General features: G+C 40.2%; 1 protein-coding gene across 4 annotated transcripts in view; it reads left to right on the top strand.

The window, feature by feature from the left end:
* Nucleotides 1–19,925, top strand: part of ELMO1 (engulfment and cell motility 1) — a 312,145-nt gene that overhangs the window by 65,129 nt on the left and 227,091 nt on the right. For all 4 annotated transcript variants that reach the window (XM_062569560.1, XM_062569561.1, XM_062569563.1 and 1 more), the window contains one exon: nt 12,915–12,965. In XM_062569560.1, coding sequence (XP_062425544.1) covers nt 12,915–12,965 — 51 coding nt within the window. The remainder of the gene's footprint in view (nt 1–12,914; nt 12,966–19,925) is intronic.

Below are 19,925 nucleotides of genomic sequence, written 5' to 3'. Positions count from 1 at the left end.
ATTTAGCAAGACAGCTAGAGTGGTTGCTCATAAAATAGTCTTGCCTTTTTTTTTTTTTTTTTTTTTAACAGACAAGTTTCAGTTTTTCATTTAACTATTGGTCAACCCAGATAACTCTCCAAAGTGTCATAATTTGTTTCAGGATCTTCCTTTTTCCATTGTGCTTTTTGCTCCTTTCTTTTCAAGTTTCAATTGACAGACACTTCAAAGGCCACCACAGGGGAAGCTGTTGAAGTAATTATTGGCTGCTGTGTTTTTCCTCCACCCAAATTTAAAGAGTGAGACTGCTTTGCTAATTGCCCTGAATTGTGACACAACATTTTCCAATAAGCTAGACACAATGGAACTTGTCTGTTGGCATTTAAACTCAAATTGTCCAGTGAATGTTTCCAAGAAATCCAGCCTTGAGCAAATATTCTGGCTTGTGGAAGGAATGTGTCTGGGTACAATTGGAGGAGCCTTTCAGGCTTTGCCTCCACCTTTGATGGGTAGGACTCGCATTTTGGAAAAGATGGATACTCTCTGCTCTGCTTAAAAGGAAGCATGGTGGCTTGTGGCTGCCTTTGGTTTGTAATAAGGGTGGAAAAGGGTGGTCTTGCAGAACATCTTGTATTGTACTATTGAGAGAACTTTGAGTTTGTTTATTCCCTGCTGAAAATATGTAGTGTGTCTGACTCACATAAATAAGAGAACTCTAAATGCCACCAGTATTACTCAGATGTCTGTGACTTTTATTGGATGTTGTTCACAGTTTATCACTGCTTGTTGAATGGAGGCTGTAAAGAGAGGCTATACAGGGCATCACCCCTTCTGCCTGCACTCCTTCACTTGAGTACTAAGATGTTGTTGCTTTTCGAATTAAAGCCTGGAAATACCAGGGATGAGGACAAATTCATGCACTTCAGTAAAGCCAGAATACTAATGATTGGATTGTTAAAGTTCATGTTGCTTTAATCTGCCTCTTACTAGAAGATGAGCAGACCCTTTTTGCTACAGTGACGGTTTTTAGTAGGTGAATATTTTTCAGTCCTCTCAAAGACATATCTTAGGTGCTGGCTGATTTCTGGCCTTCCAGGTATAGATGCCTTTTAAAAACATTGCTATGTTTACTAGAAAGAAAAGCGATTAATGAAATCCTGTAGCTGCTAAAGAAACTTCAATGTGAAAATGTTACAAATGTGAGACTGTCAACACATGGCTTATGATTATATTTTCATTTTTGGGTGGCATACAGCGCATCTGTGTTTTGGTTGTCATATGCAGAACTCTTATCTTTCATAGCTGACCTATATTTCCTGATGATACCATAAATAAATAAATAAAAGTAACGCCCAAGCGGATCTGTCTCTACATTTTTTTTTTATTTATTTATTTTGTCTGACTGTATTATTTGTAAAAATGCCTCTACAGGAGTTACTGCTAACTCCTTCAGATAGTCTAAGGACAGTCTTTTGTCAAGTCTTGAGTCAGCCAGCATTCTTACTATAGACTCATCACAGGAGATGTACTCTAGACTGCTGCATCTCGGATTGTTTGACTATATCTGTGTCGTATGTTGACAGTTGTTTTTAAAAAGGGGAGAAATAAAAGAAGAACAAGTTAAAGCAAAGAAACCAAGTAGCTATAGTAGCTAAGCTTAAACCTAGCTTGTGTTTTAAAAATAATGTCTTTGATTTTAATTATATTATTATGCACATCTTTTATATTATTATGCACACAGCTCAGAGTTGGTCTCCTAAAGTAAAAAGATGGCAGAGGGCCAGAGCAGTGAGGGGTGGGCGAGAACAGTACTCAAGCAGGCTTCACTACTGGACCCAGGATGTGGTGACTCTTAACTTTGTATCAGAGCAGCTATCAAGAATAAATGTTTAGTTTGCACTTGCAGAGGACTTTGAGCCAGCTCAAAGCTATGTTCAGCGCACAATAATGATACTGGTGCTGTTTCATAGAATCATAGAATCAGTAAGGTTGGAAGGGACCTCTGGAGATCACCTAGTCCAACCTCCTCACTCAGCAGGGGCACTTAGAGCATGTTAGACAGGGTTGCATCCAGGCGGGCCTTGAAGATCGCCAGAGAAGGAGACTCCACAACCTCTCTGGGCAACCTGGTCCAGTGCTCCCTCACTCTTACAGTGAAGAAATTCCCCCTCACGGTCAGGCGGAACTTCCTGTACTTCAGTTTGTGCCCATTGCCTCTTGTCCTTTCACACTGGACGACTGAAAAGAGTTTGTCCCCATCCCCTTGACACCCCCCCTTCAGGTACTTATACACATTGATAAGATCCCCCCTCAACCTTCTCTTCCCCAGGCTGAAGAGGCCCAGCTCTCACAGCCGTTCCTCATAGGGCAGATGCTCCAGCCCTCTGATCATCCTCATAGCCCTATGCTGGCCTCTCTCCAGTAGCTCCATGTCTCTCTTGTCCTGGTGAGCCCAGAACTGGACGCAGTACTTGAGATGAGGCCTCCCCAGGGTCACCTCCCTCGACCTGCTGGCAACACTCTTCCTAAGGCACCCCAGGGTACCATTGGCCTTTCTGGCCACAAGGGCACATGGCTGGCTCATGGTTAGCCTGTCATCCACCAGCACTCCCAGGTCCTTCTCTGCAGAGCTGCTCTCCAGAAGGCCAGCCCGCAGCTTGTCCTGGTGCCTAGGGTTGTTTCTCCCTAGGTGCAGGACTCTGCACTTGCCCTTGTTGAACCTCATGAGGTTCCTCTCTGCCCAACTCTCCAGGCTGTCCAGGTCTCTCTGAATCGCAGCACAGCCCTCAGGTGTGTCAGCCACTCCTCCCAGCTTGGTATCATCGGCAAACTTGCTGAGGAGGCACTCTGTCCCCTCAGCCAGGTCACTGATGAAGAAGTTGAACAGGATGGGACCCAGTACTGAGCCCTGGGGGACGCCACTAGCCACAGGCCTCCAGCTAGACTCCATGCCACTGATGACGACCCTCTGAGCTCAGCCTTTCAGCCAGTTCTCAATCCACCTCACTGTCCACTCGTCTAACCCACACTTCCTGAGCTTATCTGGGAGGATGTTGTGGGAGACAGTGTCAAAAGCCTTGCTGAAGTCAAGGTACACAACGTCCACTGCTCTCCCCCCATCTGCCCAGCCAGTCACTCCATCATGGAAGGCTATCAGGTTGGTTAAGCTGGCTACTCCCGATCGCCTTTTTTCTTCTATATGCCTGGAGATGACATCCAGAATGAGGTGTTCCATCTCCTTCCCGGGGATGGAGGTGAGGCTGACTGGCCTATAGTTCCCTGGGTCCTCCTTCTTGCCCTTTTTGAAGGCTGGAGTGACATTGGCTTTCTTCCAGTTTTCAGGCACCTCTCCAGTTCTCCATGACCTTTCAAAGATGATGGAGAGCAGCCTGGCAACAACATCCACTAGCTCCCTCAGTACCCGTGGGTGCATCCCATCAGGCCCATGGATTTGTGAATGTTAAACTTGCCCAGAAGGTCTTTGGAATATATTCTTATATTGTCTTTGGAATGCAAGGACATTTCACTTGTTTATTTATTGACTGTGGTCCATTTTTATTCAGTCACAATTTCATTGTCTTCAGCTTTTTATATCTGATGGCTCTGGAGACTCCCTATGTTTCTTCTTTCCAGCCACCCACATTTCTCTTTCTTTTTCATATGTTTAGTGCATGAAATGGAAGAGAAAAGACACTATTTCTCCTCCATTTATTTGAAGAGGATTTTGTACTGTTTTGCAAATGGAGCTGCCTCCACCTTGCTTTTATTCCCATTACTTATCTGTTTGTTATGTTTGTAGATAGGATGTCCTTCTGCCCTCCCTTTGAGCCTGGATGCAGTCACTGATGTTTGTCCTTTTTCAAAGGTGCTTTTGCTTGTGACCTTTTTCTTGCTCAATACAACCTGTAATTGTATATTCATGTGAAATTCTACTGTGCCATTATGTGCTCTCTGTATGGGAGTCTATGCCAGTGACAGAACAAGAAGTGAACCACTTGTAGGATTGGGATATTTGGGATTTTTTTTTTCTTTCACGTTTTTAGTATTTATCTGTTTTTACTACTCGATTGAATTTCAATGAGTTGGAAGTAAACATTCGGAATAAGGAAACTTTCTGATTCACTGAAGGACCTGGCGCTTTCTAAGCAGCTGAGAATAGGTGCTAGCATAAAAGTTGGTAATAGAAGTGCATTTAGATAATCTTATTTAGGAATTCATAAATGGCAGATTTCAATCTGTGTTTGGACTGAAATCTGAACCAAATTATTACCAACCTTCCCATTATCCAACAATCTACTTGACATGTGATATCCCCCTCATATTCTTAAGCTTCTTATTGTTCTTTTGGGATGTCTGCACAGCCCTGCAGAGATTCTCAGCAGTAAGAGCAGCATGTAGTGTCAGAGAGGCCATGCTCCTACCTGCATGATGAGTACTAGTAATGCTACCTAGTGGGCTCAAGTAAAAACTAGCAGACATTAATATGTTTCTGCAGTGGTCATGCATGAAAAATAAAGTATCTGTGCACCAAATCATTTTAAATCCTCTTTTGTTCAGACTGTGGTTCCAAGAACCAAGTTTTCATCCTTTTCTTGGCAAATTAGCCCAAGTTCTTAGGATTTGTGTTTAGGTTCATACAAAATTTTCCAAAGAAAACCATTCTGTCTTGGCAACCTGTTATACTTTCTGGCACCTCCATGAACAGCTTAATTCCTTTTCTGTTTATGTCCTTTTTAAATATTTGGTATGATCATATCATCTGTTTAGTTTCTTAATTCCACAGTAAGGTTGATGAGATGGGTCAACTGTGTTTTTCAAGCTGTATATATGTTTATCTTCCTGTATTTAGTTTGTAATTCTTTCACGTAAGTAACCAGCTAGAGAGGGAAGGCTCACTCTAAATGTTTTTCTTTCTGTTACAGCACTCAAATGTAGGTATGGCATGCCACAAACATCGTGAGTTCAACTGATAGTGAATAATCTGCATCAAATCTTGCTGACAGAAAAATGCTCTTTAAATCCACTTTATTCTTTAAGAACGTCCTGCTTAGAGATAGATTTTCACAAGATTTAGTGAACAAGCATCGCAGCTCGCTGCTGAAAGGGAATAGTTCTGATTTCTTCTCCTCTTCCCCATGACATCCTGCCACATCATTTGTGCTGGCTGCAGTGTATTTTTGGACAATTTGGTGGTGGTGGCAGAAGGAGAAGGGCTCATTTTATGCCATTTTAATTGGTTAAATTGTCTCAATGAAAGGTCTGATAAAAGCCAGATCTGATGTAAGAGTAGAGCAGGATCCCTGAATGGTGGCCAGGGAATGGGCTGAGAAGGAGCAAAATGTTAAAGGGAGGAAAAAGGAATGAAACTTCCCCTTTTAGCAGCTGTGACTGTCTTAGGCTGATGTGGCATAAACTTGTTGGCAAATTCTGCTGATGACAGTCATAAATGGAGAAGGGATGTTTTACCTACTATCTGGTCTGTGTCAGAGAGGGAGGGCAAATGCAAGGGAGTAGGAGTAGGATGTACAAGTGACAGGAGTACATGCACGTGAGTTGCTACTGTTGTTTTTAAAAGTGCACCAGTTTCTTTGGAAGCATGTTGAGAAGTTGTTCTTTGTTAATTGCTACAATTTAAGTAATGCAACTCTGTAAATGATACCAGGTCTTATTCAAGCCCATCCTACCTACCTAGCTATCACAAAAGAAACTATCACGGAGAAAAAGTAATTTCAAGTTACCCAAGCACCTGCAGACTGCTCTTGAAACAATGCAATTTTAAATATGGTTTCACATTGTCTTGCAAAATGGGATGGCCCTTTTCCTGCTTGAACCATACTGCTTATTCCCGTCTTTTTCTTTACAAACTGGGCAAAACCCCCAAATGATTAATTTTCAGTGGAGTTAATTCCCTCATTGACTTATCAAGTAGTTAAACAGTTACTTATGCCACACACAATGATAGGAGTGAGCAAGAGCCTGAAAAGCAAAACTCCCCTTTATGGTAGCAGCTTATGCTTTGATGTGGCAAAAGTGACCATGAACCACAGGCTTGGATTGGGTCTTCAGATACTTCTTGGCAGCAGGGTCTGCTTAAGGGGCTATTGCCCCTACACTGACCCCTCAGCTGTGCTGCAGGCAGGAGTGCTGGGTGAATTGCATTTGAGAGTTGAGACAAAAAAAGCACATCACCTCAAACAAGAAAAGGATTTGAGCTGAAGTTGTTTTTTCTATGTTCATATTGCTTCCCTGTTCTAATTTCCCCACATGATCTCACCAACAATAGTACATGCCCAGTTAAGCCTGTCATTTCCTAATGTTTATTTTGGAGAGTGCTACTCGTACATTCCAGTTTACCAGAGGATGATGGGGTGGTTCATTGCTTGCCCGCCCCTTCCATGTTATTGGTAAAACTGTGTGGCTATGTGGATTAGAGAACTCATTCAGATTAAAAATAACCTGTGTGTAACTTTTTTTTTTTTTTTTTTTTTTTTTTTTTTTTAATGCAACAGAAGAATGACATCTGCCCACAGTATAATACTGTTGCTGCTTGGCAGAGCAAGTGATACCTGATAACATTGTCTTTGTATAGCTCATTCCACCTGAAGATGAGTAAACAATGCACAGTTTGGGCATTTTCTTAGATTCTAGTTTTCTTAGGCTAGTTTCACTGGCATCCAACCTCATATAACTGTGGATTGATGAAGATGGAGGTGGTTGAGCTTTAATTTTCCCCTCCCTGGCTTCATTCCTTTCCCCCTTCTAGCGTTCTAGAGATTGTACAGCAAGGTGAGTTGTCTTCTGTCAAAGCCATGACCTGAACCAACTCTGGATTTTTTTTTTTTTTTTTTTTTTTTTTTTTTGTGAATGGAGGAGGGAGAAAGAGGGGTAACTTTTTTAAGATTAGCTGGTTGACTATGCTGTTGCATGCTGGTAGATTGAATGTAAGGAAAGCTTTGGGAGTAAACTTGCTAGATGGTATGTGTGGAACTGCCCTTTTGTGGCTGTTCAGTTACACGAGTTCTATGCATGCCCTGAAACTACACTACTGGTGTAACTTGGTTTATTTATGCTAGCTTCTATGATCCTTGGTTAGGGGCAGGTAAAACAGCATGCAGAATATCTTCCTCTTCTTAGGAACATTAGCCGAACTATTGGCACTTACTTTTTCATGGAAAATGCTATCCTCAAACTCTAATGTAAAAAATTGTAGGAAATTCTCTCTGTTTTCAACAACTCCCCATAACAGGAATTTTATCACAAGATTAACTACTCTGGTATTTTTTTCCAAAACTGTATGGTCCTGTCATGCCAAGAAAAAGAATGTTGGTAATTATGTATGTCTTGCCTTATTAAAGTTTTTGGTGACTAAAAATGGACTTAAATTCCCTACGAGCCAGCCCGATGGTGTATCTAGCCTCTCATTCTGTCTCTAACCATACCACTAGCAGGATGTGAGTTGAGGTTGTGAACCTAGTTGCTTTCTGTGATCTGCTCCCTTTCTGGACAGCTGCACTTAGTCCTTTTAGTATACATATATGGGCTATGTGCTTTTGAATCTTTTTTTGAACCTACTGATACTGCCTGCCTTCACAACCTCCTGTGGCAGCAAACTCAAGTTCACTGCCTGCTGAATGAACAGATGTATTCTTTTTCTGTTTTAAACTGTTCTTGTACTGTTTCCATCAAGTACCCCCTATTTTTCATTTTGCAGAATTTGATAACAGTTTTGCATTCAGCTTGACCACTGCATTCATGGTTTTGTAAACTTTGATCATAATTCCTCTTGACCCTTTTTCTGTCCAATCTGAAGAGTCCTTGCTTTGTAAAAAAGCAGCTCATTCCCTTTGATCATATCACTTGCCCTTCTCTGTGTTTCTCTGATTCTGTGTCCATTATAATGTCAGAACTGTGCTCAGTACCCTGCATTAAGTTTTTTCTGTAGTGGCAGAATGATGCCCTCTGCTTAGTTCACAGTCCAGTTTCTGATGATTCCCAGTGTTTTCTGACTGCTGCAGCACGTTTGGTCAGTGATTTGGGAGAGACCTGTCAACAAGGATTCCACATCTCTCTGCTGAGTTGTAACTTAAAAATTAACTCTACCATTTATCTCTATCCTTATTTACTATTTGCCCAAACTCACCTTGGTGAAAATGTTAGGGTTGACAGCTTAAAGTGTATTTCAGAGGTCTAATTTTTTGTTCTGTCAACTTGGATTGGAGGAAGGTATAATAAAATAATAATAATATGGAAATAGGGAAGAATCAATTATTTTGGAATGTAAACGTGTAAAGAATTTCAGATTTCTTAGCTATTATTTTTTGACCAGCCTCGAGAGGTCTGTGAAGAAAAATGCCCGGTCAAAGCTAAAAAAAAAAAGAAAAAAAAAAAAAGTGCTGAGTGAGCTGTAACCACAAGAACCGATGCTTCTAGGTCTTCCTCAAATATGTTAGGAAAACATTCCATTCCAACCAATTGCAGTGAGCTGAGTCATGAGGCGTTTTGCTGGATATAACAGATTATTAAAATGATAGGACAAATACGCGACAAAATAAACTTTAATCTTACTTGGAAAGTTTTACTGAGTCTCTCCAGCAAAGTTCTGAATAACTGGCTTGGCTGTTTTGCTAGAATCTTTTGAAAGCAAATGCATATGCCTTTGTCTCTCTCCATGGTTGGGAGACTCTTAATGCTCTGGGCTTGCTTTTTAAATGGCTTTTTCTGTGCAAGTTTCTTGTATGTGTTTTGGGCAAAGTACACTATGGCACAATAAAAGCAAAACTTTGAGAAGAAACAGACCTAGTGGCAGATAATGTAGGTTCATGGAGCTCCAGCTGGCTAGGAGGCAGAGGGCCCTACAAACAGAATGTGAAGCAAACAGCCCTAGATCTTTTCAATTACTTGCATTGTTTTGTTGTTCGTGTGTTCTCACACCAGTATTTGCTTGTGTGGTGAAAACTCAGCCTGCAATGTGTCATGTAGGAGTAAGATGCTTGGAAATACTGCATGTTCAGTTAGAATAAAATCATCTTGTGAGTTAGAATAAAATCATTTTGTGAGTGTAGACTCTTGTTAGATATAATATTGCAACTGAGGCTTATCTGTATCCATAATATGACTGCTGTCTTAGTCCCAGGTGGCATTTATAAAGAATTTAAATTTATCTGTCACAGAGTTTCCTTAGGAGATCTGTATTTTGGATAGTGCTGTTTAAGTAGTTTCCTTGCTGCCCAGGAATAAGCTTTCCTAATGCAGGTCAACAACAGGAACAATACCTACAAACCTAATACATAGGAGAAACAGATTAGAAATGTCTTGGCAGAAGAGTGGGGTTTCTTTTTTGTTTTCTGTCATAGGTGGTGGTGCACCCTGTCCTGAATCACAGCACTGCTCAGGAGTGTGAATGCTAAAGCCAGGCTGCTGTGTTGGGATGACATTCTGTTATCCTAGAAGGGAACTCCGCAGGACACGGTCCCTAACACTAGGGAGATTAACTTTGTATAAATGTTGCAGTTGAAATTAACTGGCATGCTGAATACTGCATCTCACAGTTAATGCGGGAAATCCTCTTGGCTTAATTGTATGCTTGCACGCTGTTTCTTGGTAGGTGCTTAAGTCATTATTTAGAATAAATAAACAAAAATGGATTTTTGATTGGGGAACAGCTAACCTTTCTAAAGTTTTAGTTAGCCTGCTGTGTTAGAAACTTGATGCTTTTAATACTTTCAGATAAAAGGCATGGTCGGTTTTCTTTAGGGTTTTGTCTAAATCAGGATTTGAAGACTAGCTTTCTGTGTCTCTTGATAGCAGTGATTCCATTTACAGTAGTGGGCGGACTTATGTTACCCACTTTGAGCCAGGCGTGATTAGAGACAAGTCTTAGCTTTCCATGTGCTGTGGGCTCTGACCTGTTGGAGCTTTGGGTCTGAAAGCTTTGGTGTCTCAGACTCTTTGATAAATTAGCAGAAAACCCCCCCAAAAAACTGCCAGTGATGCTCTTGTGTACTGTGTAGGTTGTTTTTTCAGTGCTGTTTTCTGTGTAACGTACTGACATATAGTCACTCTGGAGAACGCTTTTGTTGTTTATCTGTATGTAGTGTCTGAACTTCAGCAAGGTTTCTAAAACTAGAAAAAACGTTATCAGCTTTCCCCTTTCCACTTGTTTTTAAATTCTTCTAACTATAGAAGAACAGCATATTTATTTAACAGGGTATTTTCCACTTGCTAGCTCGGTTGTGGATTCAACCTATGTACAAGCAAAATGTGTTCTTGCATCATTAGAAATTTGTTTTTAGCCTGCGTGCTTGACTGTAGAAATTATTTCAGGTTAAGTCCTACTTTTTATGGGTTAGGCCTTCAACTTATGACAAATCTATTACAGTTGCAAAAGCTGTGGAACATGCTTTTAGCCTTATGCAACTGTAAGGTAATATAACTTTGGTTATGCTTGGCAGTTTGCTGCCACCAAAAAGGGGCAGGTATAGTTCTTCTTTACGTTTCCCTTATTTCCTTCCCCCCTCCGTCCCTACCTTGCTCCCAGCTGTGTGGTTTGATAGTCTTTCTTGAGTTAGCTTGGGGCTGAACCCTTGCAGAGTTTGTTTCTGCATACTAACCCGCCAAAAGCTCTCCCCTCTGTCTCTTGTCGGTGCGCTTTTTCTGCCAGGTTACTTGGTGAGACTGACCCGTGGAGGCCTCTGTCAAGTGCCAGGGCTGCTCCAAGGTAGAAAAAGAAGCAGGGAGGCAGGAGGGTGGTGGAGGGAGACCCTCCCCTTTCAGTAGCACCCAGCTGTTCAGTGAACTCCTCTGTCTCCTGAGACCACAGTGTCTAGTGAAGCCTCCTTACATAAAGCCACGTGCCTTGTGTTTGCAGTGGACTAAGAGTGTTTGCGCAGATGCGTACTGTGGCCCAGGCGAAATGAGTTAATTTGTTAAACCTCAGACTCATTTGTAACTGATTTGGTAGTTTATGCTAGTTAGTGTGCGTAATTAATGAGTTTAAAAGCAGCTCAATTTCTCATCCAAGTTATGCTGTTGAAAAACAAATTGAAGTGAGTGCTCTTAATTATATTTAAAAATGGTTTATTTATCTTAGCTCTGGCCTTTTCTGAAAAATGTCATCTGGCTTTCAGTTTTGGGTATGATTTGGAAAATTTAAGTGTTGCCTAACTCCCTACCTGTTTTTAATATTGTTGCATGCTGGGATTTGCTGCCTCCCAGCTGATGGAAGTGTGCATGTGTGTATGTGTGTGCTCATGCATGCAGGCATACTGAGGTCTAACACAGTGCAGATCCAGTGTTTTACTTCCAACTGTTGATGGAGGTAGATTTAACCAAAGCTGTCTGACTGTCCTGAAGCAATTACTTTCATTCAGTTCCAGAAACCCAGCAGGTGGTAACAGTTTAAGCCACAGCTGTTTGCAGAGTGAGTTTGTTTCAATGCTGATTAAAATTAAACCTCACAGATGCACTACTGCTGCTTCACACAGATGCCTTAGATGTGGTGTCCTGGCAGGCAGGCAGTGGCACGGCCTGGAGGGGACTGCTGAGGGCTGATGTATTTGCTTGTGTTTTTAAGCAAAGCTTAAAGGGGGAAAAAAAGAAAAAGAAAAAGAAACCACCTCTTGTACCTTCTGTGGTGTCTGACAGCTTAATTATTTCAGTGAAAGTGAAGAAGCGTTTGTGGGAGGAGGGTGATCTTGTGGATTGCTAGAACCAATCCTGTGGAGGACTTGAGTACCAGGGAAGAGACAATGTAACAGAGTTTATTTTGGGACTGTTTGACCTGGTTTCAAGCAGGACTCATCCTGTTTTTAGCATCTTGGATTTGAGATGTGTCTGATTGGGAGCAGGAAGGATGAAAGGAAATTGGGAAGAATTGCCCAAAAAGAAATGCAGACTCATTTGTTTGGCTAAATGTCAGTCTGCAGAAAGCCTGCAGCATAGTCTTTAGAACAGCTTTACCAGAAAAGAAGATTTTTCATTTAAAACACGCGATTAACTCATATCTATCAAACTATTATGGATTCTTCAAATTCCTTTGAGGTATTAGAGTATAGGCACATGAAAAAACTACCAAGCCATAAACTAAAGTGTGAGTGTGCGTTGCGCTGAGGATGTGTAGTCCTGTTGTGAGCAGGAGGCAGCTTGCTCCAAGAGGGGCAAGCTCCCCTACTCTAACCACAGGGTAAGACCCTGCACATGGGCACTGACCACAAGGTTGTGAGCGCACTATAAGTGTGCACTGTGGCTTACACCACGATAGCTTTTTCATTGGCCCATAGCCTTAGTTTTAATTTAACGTCTTATGGTAGCTTAACCAAAAGAAAATGTTTAATGCACCCTGCTTCTGCCAGCAGGCTAAGAAGAATAACTTAGGGCATGTTTGAACTTTACTTACTGCTCAACAGCAGTGCTTTTTGACTTTGCAGAGTCGTGGTGGCAGGGCTCAGTGGCTCAGTGGCTGGTTCTAGTGGTTCAAGTCAGCATGTTCTTGTTATAGAAAATGGAGAGCCAGTGGGAGAAAATTTAAATGCTGCAGATGTTTAATGACAGGTTTCAGCAAACTTACGAACTCCTCAACTATGTAGCACAAAATCAGAGCCAGACGTCCTGGCCAGTTACTTGTCTGTTGCATACGGTATTTCAAAGAAATATTCAGAAGTTGCCAGTGGAAGCTAAACTTTGAAAAATATGAAGTCATTCTTGAAATGGTTCAGATCTATTAAATATCATGTGAACAGCTACCTATTGCTTGAGCCCAGTGTTAACATACCTAAATGGGGAAAATGTTATATACATGTTAGCCTGCATGTGAAAAGGCAGAAGCTTTTGCACAGAGACAAGGGGAAGCACTGCTGCTGGTTTAGTATGGATTCTATTCAACTCACGTTTCGTGTCTTTGATTCTTAAAGAAAACCTGTTGGATTTTTCTCTTTCAGAATCGTAATGAGATAAAGAATGGAGCCATCCTTCGATTAACAACATCTCCAGTGAGTTACCTTTCTGTTCATCTCTCCCTTCTCAAAGCAAAAAATAAAGATTTGATTAGTAGAATTGCAGGGAACTGATGTGGTAAGGGCTTATTGTTGTTGATTTTGTTCTCAACTGTAGCCACATTCTATCCCATACTCATTCTGCAAAGGAGGAGGATGGTGCAGTCGCAAGATGACTGGGTTGATCTCTCTCTCTCTCTCTCTCTTTTTTTTTCTTTTTTTTTTTTTTTTTTTTTTTTTTTGAGTTACAGGGGCAGGGGTGATGTCTCTGAGTGAAATTTTGTGGTAGGGCTGGCATAGCTGGGTGTTTGTCTCTCACTTCTCTCCCACTGGGGACAGCTTTCATGTCCGAGGTACCTCTGCTTACCTGCTGGCATTGCAGCCTCACTCATGTGCTCCTTTCCTGCCCCTAGCTCAGAGCCAGGAGAAGGGGCTGGTAATTAAATGAGAGAGAGAGCTCTGCTGGGCAGCGCAGGTCAGAACTTTCCTCCTGTCTAGGTTTCTACTGAGTGAGCAGTAGCTGTGATCTTGGGCTTTTGCTGTTTTTGTTTTGTTTTTTGTTTTTCAGTGCTGTCTCCCTGCCAGCTCCTCAAAAAGCATGGCAGAGTCACCGGTTGCCTTTTTCCCCTGCTGAGTTGAGCAATACTGTTGCCATGTGCTGAAAACCTTTATTAACCCCAGAAGATGTATGTCTTGGGCAGCAGCGATCACATTTCCTTACTCACAAATGTAGGGTGTCATTTAAGTGATTTACCTCTGTGTAGTAGTGTTTTAAAGATTCAAAGAATTCTTATGGGCAAGTTCTGTCTTCGTTGTTCTGCTGCTTGTTTGAACAGGCAGAACAGAGCTGCAGTGGTTTAACTTTCGACTTCTGTTGAATCCACTGAAAGTGTGCGGTCAGTTACTGCAATGATATATAGAAGTTTGTCTACATAGAAGCTGCACAGAGAACGCAGATTCATTTTGGATGGATCACTGTTCAGCTAGTAGATTCTAGCCTCAAAGTAAAGAAACAAGAAATGTATGATGCTATTAACTTCCTCAGTCCTCCAGACATGGAAGTGGAATGCATTCCCACTCCTTCCCAGCCTGCTCAACTTAATGAAGATATAGGCCAGACTTCTGAGGTAGCTGAACTTGTAAACAGGTTCATATGTAAGTAGAAATTGAAGAAGTCAATATGAAAACATATGAATACATTCTTTTTGATTGTGTCTGCTAAATTATTCCATAAGAGTGTAGCTTGTTAATGGAAAGCAGTCTAAGTAGCAACCAATTGGGGAAAGATGAGATACTTGCCATTATTGTTTATCTTCTTTTTCCAGGGGTCATATACAGAGCTTTACAGCCATAAAAGTAAACAGCAGTTTAAGATCATGGCTCTGTCAGAATTCGTGCGACTCTAGAGCCTCTTGCTGTATGTCACCAGAACAACCTGGTACATGGGAAACCACTTCCCTGTGAATTAAAACCTGTTTGATGGACCTTCCTTGGAAAGAAGCAGTCCCAGCACCAGCTCTTTCTAACCCCCTTGGGATTGCCTAGGAACAAAACCCTTGGGATTGCTTAAGAGCAAATATCCACTGCACTAAGAAAGAGCTTAATACTGCCCAAACTTGGGATCTCATGAAATCAAAACAACATCTGTGGTTCATCAAGAAGCAGCATGGTCCAAGCTCACTGCATCATTCTTTTGTGTAACCACAGCAGTGACTCATGGAATCCTTTTCTGTCTCAAAACCCGTAACTGGTTGCACCATGCAAAACTGTAGTGAGGTTGTGCTGTGGCTGATCTGTGGAAATGGCTGTCTGTCCATCTTCATGATCACTCATGGAACTGGAAATGTGACCAGCAAAAAAAAGATGAACTTGGGAAATATAACACTTTCTACTAACGGCTGTGGGTAGGAAGGTGAGATTTTTGCGCAGGTCTGCTTTTTCTGTTCCTTTGCCTTATGTTCAGTCAGCCAAGACAGAGGTTTTTAGGATATGAGAGTATCACCTGGTATCTACCCTGGTTATGGACCACTCTGGCCTACACTTACAGGTATATTCCTAAAGGCCCTCTTCCCTGCCATGAGCTAGAAGGCCAGTCTACTTTCTGGTCTTCAATATTGACATTTCTCTCAAAACTAGTACTTATAATCAAACTTTAAAAACAATAAAAACCATTTGTCAATTTTTCATCAAAATCAGGAGAGTAATTTAGGTGGAGATTTGAAAGGACTGGATTGTTTTTGTGACAGATTAAAGTATTTGTATTCTTTAAATTGTAGAGATCAAATGAAGTTCTGGGTCTTCCCACCACAGAACAGTATCTTTGCTTTTAAGGTACTGTTGAAGTGGTCATCATAGAGGTACCTAAAATAGACAGATTGAAGGCTTGCAAGCTGTGGTTCTTTTACTGGTGACCCACACAAGGCTTGTCATTTACTCTGAAAAGCTAACAGGCCATTTTTGCTCTGAAATTTTGTCTGAGAGCAGCAGTAGTTGAAGGAGATAATGTGAAGAATAGACCGCATGATATATTCTTGCACAATGGGGAAGATGCCTTCATAGCAGCTTGAGCTGGGTGGGAAATGTTTTTCTCATCCTGTGAAAATGTTACGATTCTGCAGTCTTCTCCCCCTCACGTTTCCCCCCCCCCCCTATCTTGCATCAGGATAAAACTCAAACTATCTCCCCCTTCTCTCAGAAAATGATAATCGCATGAAAAATACTTTTTGGAGAGGCAGGGAAATTAGAGGGAGAGGAAGAATGAAAGGAAGAAGAGCCACGTGCAGATTGTCTGGAGTTTTAGAGTTGCCATAATCTATCGACTTCTTCCTATTGTGGGCAAAAAATCTATCCTGAACTCAAAAAAAAAAAAAAAAAACAAAAAACTTTTGAGGAAACAGTTTTTTACTTGTGAGGGATAATTTTGACCAATTCTGAAGGTTGCATATACCTGAAATGGTTTTCTAATCTTGATTAACTGAATCTGAAGATTGAGTGAGAAGGATGAGATGTGATCTTCTGGAGTTCTGTTGTCATTAGCCTCAAAATTCATATTCCTTATGTGCTCAGAGGAGATGCTATTAAAGACTAAAAGAAAAAATAGTTTTATCTAGAAAAAGAGGCAGCATTTTTGAATTTGCTTCTTTAAATTAGAATTAGAAATCTAACTCCTCAAATCTAAATGTTAAACATTTACTCTTTTTATTTCAAAATTACGTTTTGTATGTAAAAAAACCCTTTTTCTCTCAATCATTGTGACATTGTATTAGCAAAACTGCAGTTATGGTGCACTGCTAAATTCATTGTAAATGCTTGCCTTCGGAGACATAACATGTCTATTTTAAACTTCTTTGAGGTAGAACTTCGCAAACACCAGTCATCGGGCCTGGTGGGAATTTGAACTGCCTCTTTGTTTCTGTAGGTCTGTTTGCAAAGTTTGTGCAATTCTCTGAAAGGCTGTTCTTTTTTTTTCTAAACAATACTATTTTTTTTCCTCTGTAAACCACTCCACACAGACACTCTGTTTCCTAGGTAACTCGAGTACAGATTGAATTTCTCTCGTATTTTTTCCCCCATATCATCTTTCTTGTTTATTTTTACTCTATTATCTTTCTTTGCAATTCTTTTCTCTATCATGTTTTTACTGTTTTCCATGACCTGTTTTTCCCCTTTATCCATTTGCATTTCATACATTTCTTGTGCAATATGGTTTTTTTGAACATATGTGAGAGTGAAATACTGGATTGTTATTGTCTATTTTGTGATACCCATATTCCAGTGGCTGGTGGGTACGTGTATAAATGAGCTGTAATTGCTCCCAAGTGCGAGACTGTTCCAAAAGGACACTTTGGTCCTGCAATGCAGCAAGCAGAACTGAACCTTCTATTGTATACAACTTCTTTTGATCAGATCTTGCAAATCCTCCTTCTAATGACTAATCCTTTTGAGAGATTAAAAATACTGGGAAAATTCAGCTGACAGAATGGCTCTGACTTTTCTTAATTTAATGATTTTCAGACAGAAATGATTATCTGAGCACTAGCTGTTTATTCAAAAGTAGCTTTTTGGATATTTAGGAAAACATGGCTTGCTCATAACTATACATTTTAAATGTTCATTCAATGGATAACTTCTTCTAATGTGGTATTTATGGTGTCTGATCATTTGCTTTTGTTGCATGAACTTATTTTTTTGTCTCCTGGTTGGAGATTGGTTAAGTTCTCAAACCGTAAATTCTTTATAGACAACTTTGTTAATATTTCTAGCATGACCACTCATATAAATGGAGGTGTTCACTGATGGTCGTTACAGTATTTTCCCTGAATGCTTTTACGTACATGAACAGCTTATTTTTTCATCAAATCTGTTCTTATAGATCACCCACAAAAGAAATTGCAGGGTGTTTTTAACTCATATTTACTTATGAATCTAAATTCTCTGTCTTTAATAAGTAAGAACTTGGGGTTTGGTCTGGAATCTTCAATTTGTGCTCGCTTAAATCTGTGCTCAACTGACTTAATCTTCATAAAGCCCAATAAATGCAAAAATATTTTCAGATTAAGCCTATGGTTGTAATTATGCATATCTTGTGAATTAGTTGTTACTAAAACCTGTAGTAAGTGTACTGATCATTGAAGCTGGTAAATGAATTAGATATGTGTTTGCACATGATACAGGAGGAAGATTTGGGAAGGGAGGTTGCTTTGTCTTTTTATAGGTAAAAGTTTAAGCTCATGTTTACAGATTTCTGAAGTCATTGTGAATAGTAAGAAAAAAATGATTTCAAAAGAAATGAGAGAAAAAATAATCAGTACTCCTCTTGAAAATATTCAGATGTAGCTACTAACTGCATAAACTCTTAGGTACATGTGTATAATACACACATGCAAGCATCTGTAATACTTATTGATTCTGTATGTCTCTAGATATGACCATTTCCCTGCTCCTCTATTTTTACCCCTGTAACTGGGTGTAGTGATTCCATAGGATTGCCTCATGTATTATTTGTACAGAGTTTTAAATCCCGAAATTATGCTTACTGAGTATTATTATAAAAATTTTAATACCTTTGCAAATTAAAATTGAGTCTCATTCCTTAGCTGATATCAGATGCCAGTCAGTCTTACTGGGTTTGTTAAACCTGGTTTGCATGTAATGGTGACTACGTAACATATCCACTCTTTCGTTGTTTTCTGAAGTACACGGAGTTGAAGGGGAGGTGGCAGTAGGAACTGAGGAGAAAGTAACAGTTTAAACCAACCACAGCAGCTTATAAAGTGAGTTTACTTCAACACTGATTTAAATAAAACCACACAAGTGAACGACACAATTGTGTTTTGTAGTAACTGAAGGTCTGTGTGCCCTTTTTTCCTAGCAGAAAGATGAATGATGAGACTAACATACCTACGGGGCAGACCAAAATACTCTTATTTTATTTACTTTTTGTAAAGAATAAGGGATAAAACTGTGATCCCATAATGGTAAAACAGCTACAGACAACTTAAATGCATACAGTCCAAATTTCTCCTGTAGAATGTTAATGTTTGATAGCATTTGGAACCCGTGTGCTTCCCTTCTGCCCCAGCTCTCTATATTTTGTATTCTGTACTGAAATGCTGTATGCATCTGTGTAATAAGTAGTTTTCAAAGTTTGATGCACAAAGTATTCAATGCCAAAGAAGTGATGAGTTGATTGACAGGATCCCTTGTAGGATGATCTTGGGATTCCTAACCTCCAAAAGGCTATTTGAGTCTCTAGGCAAGTCACATCTTGGATTTGGGTCATTAGTTTTCTTTTTAAGCTGACAATCTCATCAAGCTGCTCTTCCTTTTAAGCACTGCTTAAGGGTAGCCTTCTCTGACTGTCCTTGGAGCAAGTCGTTTAAGACTAGGCACACAGCTTATGCCTCTTGACAGCCTTTTGAAATGCTCAGGCTTTGACAGCACACATTTTACAAGCTTCCCTGTCTTCCTTCTTTTCTAAACATGAGAGCAATTAATACTGTCTTTCATTTACTTGAACAGCCATATTTCTGTTAATTCTCTCGTAATGGTTCTCCATTGGGAAGGTTTTATATATTTATTTATTGTTCTTACCTGAATTATATTTTAATAAGAGGAGAGACATGGCAGCTATTTCCACTGTTATTTTAATGAGCTGTGCTTTCTACTGTCCATCCACTGATGGATTGTAAATCATTAAAATAGTTCCCTGGTAAGCACTCAGAGCATGTTTCATCTGGGTTTCATTTTTTAATGCAGTCATAAGTGAGCTGTACATTCCATAAGCACGTATGAGTGCTATGGCAACAAGAACTAGGAGGTTTGTGAGAACTGCATGGTATTCACTAAAGCAATATTTTCACCCGTCAGGCAGTTGTGACAACAGCCAACATTACTTTTGGCCATGTTTTTGATGAGACATGTACCAATATTTTTGCTGAGACAAATATTTGTTTACCCCTTTAATCAAGATCTGCTCTGCCAATATCTCTTCTTTTTTTTTCTTCCAAGAATAGAAGGAACATAGTTTACTGGATGCAGTGGCTTGCAGAACTCGTTTAAAGTACTGCTGTGTAGAACTTCTGACCAGTTAAGCCTTATGATTTCTTTTTTTCTTGCAGTCTTCTAACACTTTGCTAACGGGACATTAGCATTGGCATAGCCAGACAATGCCTAGGATGCTACTAAGTTTTATTTTATGTGCTCAAAATAGAGTCGAAACACTTCTGTAACACAGAGACATTGCATTACAATTTTTGTGGTCTGCAAAGGGGAGCCAGTGGTCATGGATTTAGGATTATGGTTTGATTTTCTCATTGTTAGTTGCAAAGCTGTTTTCACAGAAACCAAGATTTCATATTTGGCTTTTGCGAGGTTTAACATAGATCAGTTAAAAAGTTGGTCCTGCTCATGCTGCTGTTTTGCACTATAGGTGAGTTGTTAATGGATGTCCCTATG

The sequence above is a fragment of the Rhea pennata genome, chromosome 2, assembly GCF_028389875.1.
Source record: "Rhea pennata isolate bPtePen1 chromosome 2, bPtePen1.pri, whole genome shotgun sequence".
Classification (NCBI taxonomy): Eukaryota; Metazoa; Chordata; class Aves; order Rheiformes; family Rheidae; genus Rhea; species Rhea pennata.
This window is presented reverse-complemented; position numbering and strand designations above follow the sequence as displayed.